We start from the raw sequence: 6000 nt of genomic DNA, 5'->3' as shown, positions 1-6000 counted from the left end.
CCACGACTACTGCACCGTGCAACCCGGCAACCAGTGATGACGTAGGGAGCCTGGGGGAAGACTTTCTGGTAACGGACCTTGACCCAGAAGTGAAACCGGGTGAGGGTCCGGGTCAGGCTGACGACAACCCCCTGGCTCCTCCAGACCCCTTGAGCGGCTTATCAGTGGATTATCAGTTTAAGTCCAGCCAGCATCATTTAAAAGAGAACAGTGGAACGATGATTCCTTAAAGTTTGCCTGGAATGCAATTGTTTCTGTTGACGGCAATACAGCGGACATTCCCATATCACTGGGACCCTACTTTGTACTGGAAAACGATCTGTTGTATTGAGTCGCGGACAGCGAAGGCGAGGTATGGAAGCTGTTGTTAGTGCCACAGACCTACCGTCGGGAGGTCTGTGAACTGGCTAATGCCCACCTCCTAGGCACCCTTCTAGGGGCCGAGAAAACGCTGGAGAGAATAAAACTCCGGTTTTATTGGCCTGGAATTAATGAGGAGGTCCATCGTTTCTGTCAGTCATGTTCAGACTGTCAATTACATCAAATACCTAGGAGGGACCGTGCTCCTCTTGTTCCAGTTCCCCTTATTTGATGTCCCCTTTGAAAGGATCGCAGTTGATCTTGTAGGACTCCTGGAGCCTTCAGCTTGTGGCCATAAATATATATTACTCATGGTGGACTACGCAACCCGATACCCACATCGCACGGGAATTGGTAGCCCTTTCCTCCCAAGTGGGAATACCTAAAGAAGTCCTCACAGACCAAGGTATGTCCTTTACTTTCGATACGTTCAGGGAAGTTGCCAAGTTACTCCGTATTAAGCGTCTGAAAACGTCTGTTTATCATCCACAGACGGATGGGTTAGTGGAACATTTTAACCAAACCATTAAACAGATGCTCCGCAAGGTAGTCAACGTGGACGGTAGGAGCTGGGACCAACTTTTACCTCTTGTCCTTTTTGCTTATCGGGAGGTGCCATAAGCCTCCACGGGCTTTTCCCTTTTTTGAGCTTCTATACAGCCGCCAACCCCGGGGTATTTTGGATGTTCTCAAAGAAGTATAGGAAGGGGAAGCTCTTCCTTCCACCAGTATTTTGGAATATATCACGCAACTGCGTGATAGGTCAGAAAAGATTCAACCTCTTCTAAAGGAACATATGTCGAGAGCTCAAGCTGCGCCGGTGCAGAATTATAATTGAAACACCTCCCTCCAGGAATTCCGTCCGGGGGACCGTGTGATGGTGCTCGTGCCTACTTCCTATTCCAAATTGTTAGCCCATTGGCAGGGCCCATATGAAGTAAAAGAGACGAAAGGGCTCGTCGACTATTTGGTGAAGCAACCAAATCATCGGCCGAGCGAGAGGGTGTATCATGTCAACCTGCTGAAACCGTGGAGGGTTCGGGAGGACCGCCCTCGCACGGAGGCCACCCTCTTCTTTTTCTCAGAAAAATCAGTCCTTAACTTCTGCCCCAATTTGACGTCCCACCAGAGGCGGAAGCTAGAACGTTCAATCCTGTCTATCCCAGAAGTAGTCAGTGAGATGCCAAGACGCACGCCGCTGGTTAAGCATGACATCATGACAGACCCAGGGGTGGTGGTTAGGGAAAAGGGCAAAGCATGCGGAGGTGGAGCTGGAGGTCCAACGAATGCTGGATATGGACATCGTAGGAGACAGTCACAGCCCGTGGTTCAGTCCCATCATCCTCATTTCTAAGCCCAATGGCTCTTGGAGATTCTGTAATGACTTTAGGCGTCTTAATCAGGTCTCCAAATTTGATGCCTACCCCATGCCCCGGGTGGATGAGCTCATCGAACACTTGGGTACGGCTTGTTACCTGACTACTACTGACATGACTAAGGGATACTGGCAGATTCCCTTAACGGCATCCGCTAATGAAAAAACACCCTTCAACACCACTAGCGGGCATTGGCAATATAAGGTCCTCCCATTCGGGCTGCATGGGGCGCCTGCAACCTGCATCTGGTAGACAGAGTGCTAAAGGCCCACGAGTCCTATTGTGCCACCTACCTTGATGACGTAGTCATCTTTTCCATCACCTGGGAGGAACATATCTTGCAGGTTTACGCTGCCCTCAACACTAGCGAAGGTGAGCCTCCACATTAATCCATGTAAGTGTTTTTTCAGATTTAACAAGGCCAAGTATTAGGGCTACCTGGTGGTGGGAGGACTGATGAAACCACAATGTTCAAAGATTAAAGATATCCTGGAATGGCCCCGTCTGATAACCAAGAAACAGGTGCAAGCTTTCCTGGGGTTAGCTGGTTACTACCGCCAATTTGTGCCTCGCTTCTCTGAGAGGGCCGCACCCTTGACAAATTTGACAAAGAAAAGGGCCCCTTTATATGTGGTATGGGATGATTTAATGGAACGAGCATTCAGTGACCTAAAGACCAGACAACAGCGCCAATATTTAGAACCCCTGATTTTTCTCTCCCTTTTATTCTCCAGAACGATGCTTCGGACACAGAACTAGGCGCCGTGCTGAGCCAAAGCATCGACAGTGTAGAACACCCCGTGAGTTGCCTGAGCCGGAAACTGCTGGATCGGGCGACAAGGTATGCAGCCTTGGCCATCAAGTGGGCGGTTACACACCTGAGGTACTACCTGTTGGGTCGGGAGTTTACTCTGGTGATGGACCATGCCGCCCTCCAGTGGATGGCTGTGCACAAGGAGTCGAACCCCTGAGTTACCAGGTGGTTTTTGGACCTTCAGCTGTACAAGTTTGCCATCACTTATCGTCGGGGTGACCTACAAGCCAATGCTGATGCTCTCTCCTGGGTTCACAACCTCTCGGTTCAGGCCTCCCGACTCGATGGGTCTGGGTTGAGGGGGGGCTCATGTCACACACACACACATGGGGAGCCATGTAAAGACCCGACAAACAGAGTAACATATCATGCCAGGGGACAAAGGCGGGGTACTAACCTTTCTTTCTTTTATTCCCACAGTGGAATAAGACAGAAACAACACCGCCGTAACTTTGCCTGGACTGCCTGAACCACGCGCTACCACTTCCGCATTCCATCCCTTACTCTGGTCCCATCTTGATGATGTCATGACTCCCATACAACACCTTAGTTCCTTCCCAGCATTCCATTCACCAGTTTCCGGTCCTACCCCATAAATGGTCCCTTCACTGCATGCAAGATGTCTGTTGTAATGAAAGAAAGTTATATCACTGACCATATTATTTGTTTTTGTTGGAAAATCTGTACAGTATATGGGGCCGGAAACCCCAAACTATTAAGAGACTTTGTGTTTTTATTACAATTGATTAATTTGTATTAAGATACTTAACATGTTCCACAAACACACCTCCTATTCCATTATACCTCCACTTACAGCAATGGAAAAAATAACATTTCAATCTACTTTAGTTCACTTTTATGAATTATGTGTTATTTTTTACGATATTGAACTAGGTTGTAGTTGTGCTACAATTCGCTAAGGACATGTCTCAAGGTCAAGCCATATGTTACATGTCTGAAATATGTTCTAAATATAGAAGAGTCTCTTTGGTTGAAGGAGATTAGTTTCCCCATTTTCTCCTTTTAGGCTTTACTTTGTACTATGACTTTTTGTCTTCTTATTTGTAACAACTTTGTTTATCTCTTTAAGTCATTGATCACTTACCTATTCAACATAAAGAACTCTAATATATGTGACAGTCTTTCTCAATAGTCAATATAAAGAACTCCTAACATATTTGGCTACTCTTTCTCAATAACCCTTAAAAAATCACTGAGATGATTCTACATATTATGTATTTGTCAGAGGGGGACATTTTTTGTACACTGAGTCATTCCATTTCTCTCTTAGGAAAAGAAACATGCAAATATTACATGTAAAGCCCAGCAGACGAACAGGCAATAGGCACCCATTGTTGGCAGTGGGAGTGAGAAGTTAAAAGGCTGTCTGCAGATTGTAAGTATTTGCTGTCTTGCAAAGGAGTCACCGCTTTGAAGTCTGGCCTTGGAGGACGTCTGTATTTACCTGACTTGGAAATATTGGTTTCTAAACAGCAGATCTGTACTCATTAATGGTTGGTAACAATACATTTTGTTAACTTGTGTTTCCATTATTTGTTAAACCCAGGAAATTTAGATGTGCCATCATTTAATCTGGTTGTTCAGAACTGATAATTGCAGGGACTGAAGGAGATTTAATCTCTGGCCAGGAGAAGGCAGAGGGAACAGTCCACAGAAAACGCTGCCAAGGCATTCGGACAGAGCACAGGGGCTCGCAGGCTGACAAGGGTACGTGGCTGGCACGGCGTGAGGCACAAGGACGGCAATACTTCCAGGGAGGAAGAGACAGCTCTACAAGGAAACGGCGGTTGTGGGTCCAGCGAGAGAGGGAAGCCGCATGAAAGGACCGAGCAAAGCTGGTAGAAAAGAAATAAGGCGTGCCTAATTCACAGCAATGCAAGGAGCCCAGGGTGGGAAAAAAAGGAACAACGAAGAGACACCGACAGGGATTCCACGATTTTGACAAAACTTCTCTTAGGAAACGAGTGTCCGGTGAACAGAGTGCATCCGTGGACAGTTGAACAATTAAGTGTTGGGGTAACACTGAGAACAAACTGGGCTTTGCACCACTACAGGTTGTATCATCCAATTCTGTTTTTAATGGACTTTTAGAGTGTGGACTGTGTACTTTCTTTTCTAAAAAATAAATTTTCTTCATGATACTGTTAGATTTGGTTTATGTTCATTTATCTTTTTAATGTACTTATTATTGTCTGGTGTAATAGAAGTTACTGTTGCTTTTCCTGAAATTACTGTTGTGTCTTTCATTGTGTGTTTACTCACCGCCCAATTTAAAGAAACCTGTGTGCTATTATTGGTAAATTTCAGGAGTTCCCAGTCTCTTGATAAAACTGGGTGGCGTAGTCGGATATTTAAATGGTGTCTAAGTGAGATTACCTGTAAGTGTGACCAGACACCTGTTACATATTACCTTGCTTGTATAAAAGAATTTTACAATCATAATGTTATAATCAGCAAACCAAATTACACAGTTTAGTTAATTGTTAAAGTAGTTAGGTCAGGTAGTGCCATGCCACCCTCTGTTGTTGATCTTTGCAGTGTTGTTATTTTCTTCTCCAAAAAAAACATCAAGATTTAAAAAAAGAAGAAGATTTGTTAATAAATATGTAGATATTCCGTAAAAGAAATATGCATTTTACCAGGATATTCATTTTAAAGGTATTAATTCTAGATTCCGGAAAGGTGAAGACTTGACCCCATCAAGATGCAAAAATTGATTTAAATATTACGCCCAAACACCTGACTTTTCCTAACAAAGTCAGCAAAAAAATGCTCTAATACGGAGTGTTCTATGAGTGAGTTAACTGGGGAAAGCACACGCTTTTACCCAAAATAATCTTAAATGCAGTGACTTATAGAATTCACCCCTACAATTTTTCAAGTTTGTTAATTCTGTTTGCCAAGGAAAGTAAGGCGGTGGCTATTTGAATCATAAAGATGCCAACCTTTGTAGTTTGATTTCTTTACATTGTCTTGCCATTTCTTAAATGTTCACATTTACTTTCCCTCATAATAAAATTATGACAAGTTTCTAATTCAAATTTCCATATGAATAAGTAAAACCAAGGCAAGGGAGTTTATGAACCTTTGGTATTTATATACTTTTTGGCAGTTATATTGAAAGGACTCAATACTAATGTGACTTAAATCCAAAATATTCACATTTTAGACTACTACTTTGCTTGCTTTGACATAACAATATCTCTTACTAACACTAATGAGAAACATGTTTTTAAGAAATGCTACTTTGATGCAGCAGTTACCTCCACATTTTGTAGTATTATTATTGTGAGGCAGAATTTCGTAATTACAGTATACTAACACAATTTATTGGGCAAATTTAATTAAATAGAATGAATGCAGAAGCTGACATAGTAATCCCATAAATAATTACTAAAACATTAAGTACTACTTTGATCCATGCAAAAC

The 6000-nt window shown here is 43.4% G+C and overlaps 1 protein-coding gene across 1 annotated transcript in view; it reads left to right on the top strand.

The window, feature by feature from the left end:
* The first annotated feature begins 1787 nt into the window (after positions 1-1787).
* LOC120538634 (eukaryotic translation initiation factor 4 gamma 2-like) overlaps positions 1788-6000 on the top strand; it is a 76045-nt gene continuing 71832 nt past the window's right edge. The window contains exon 1 of the mRNA XM_039768051.1: positions 1788-1930. Within this exon, the coding sequence (XP_039623985.1) occupies positions 1788-1930 (143 nt within the window). The remainder of the gene's footprint in view (positions 1931-6000) is intronic.

The sequence above is a fragment of the Polypterus senegalus genome, chromosome 1 (assembly GCF_016835505.1).
Source record: "Polypterus senegalus isolate Bchr_013 chromosome 1, ASM1683550v1, whole genome shotgun sequence".
NCBI lineage: Eukaryota > Metazoa > Chordata > Cladistia > Polypteriformes > Polypteridae > Polypterus > Polypterus senegalus.
The sequence above is the reverse complement of the archived record's forward strand: the minus strand, read 5'-3'. Positions and strand labels throughout refer to the sequence as shown.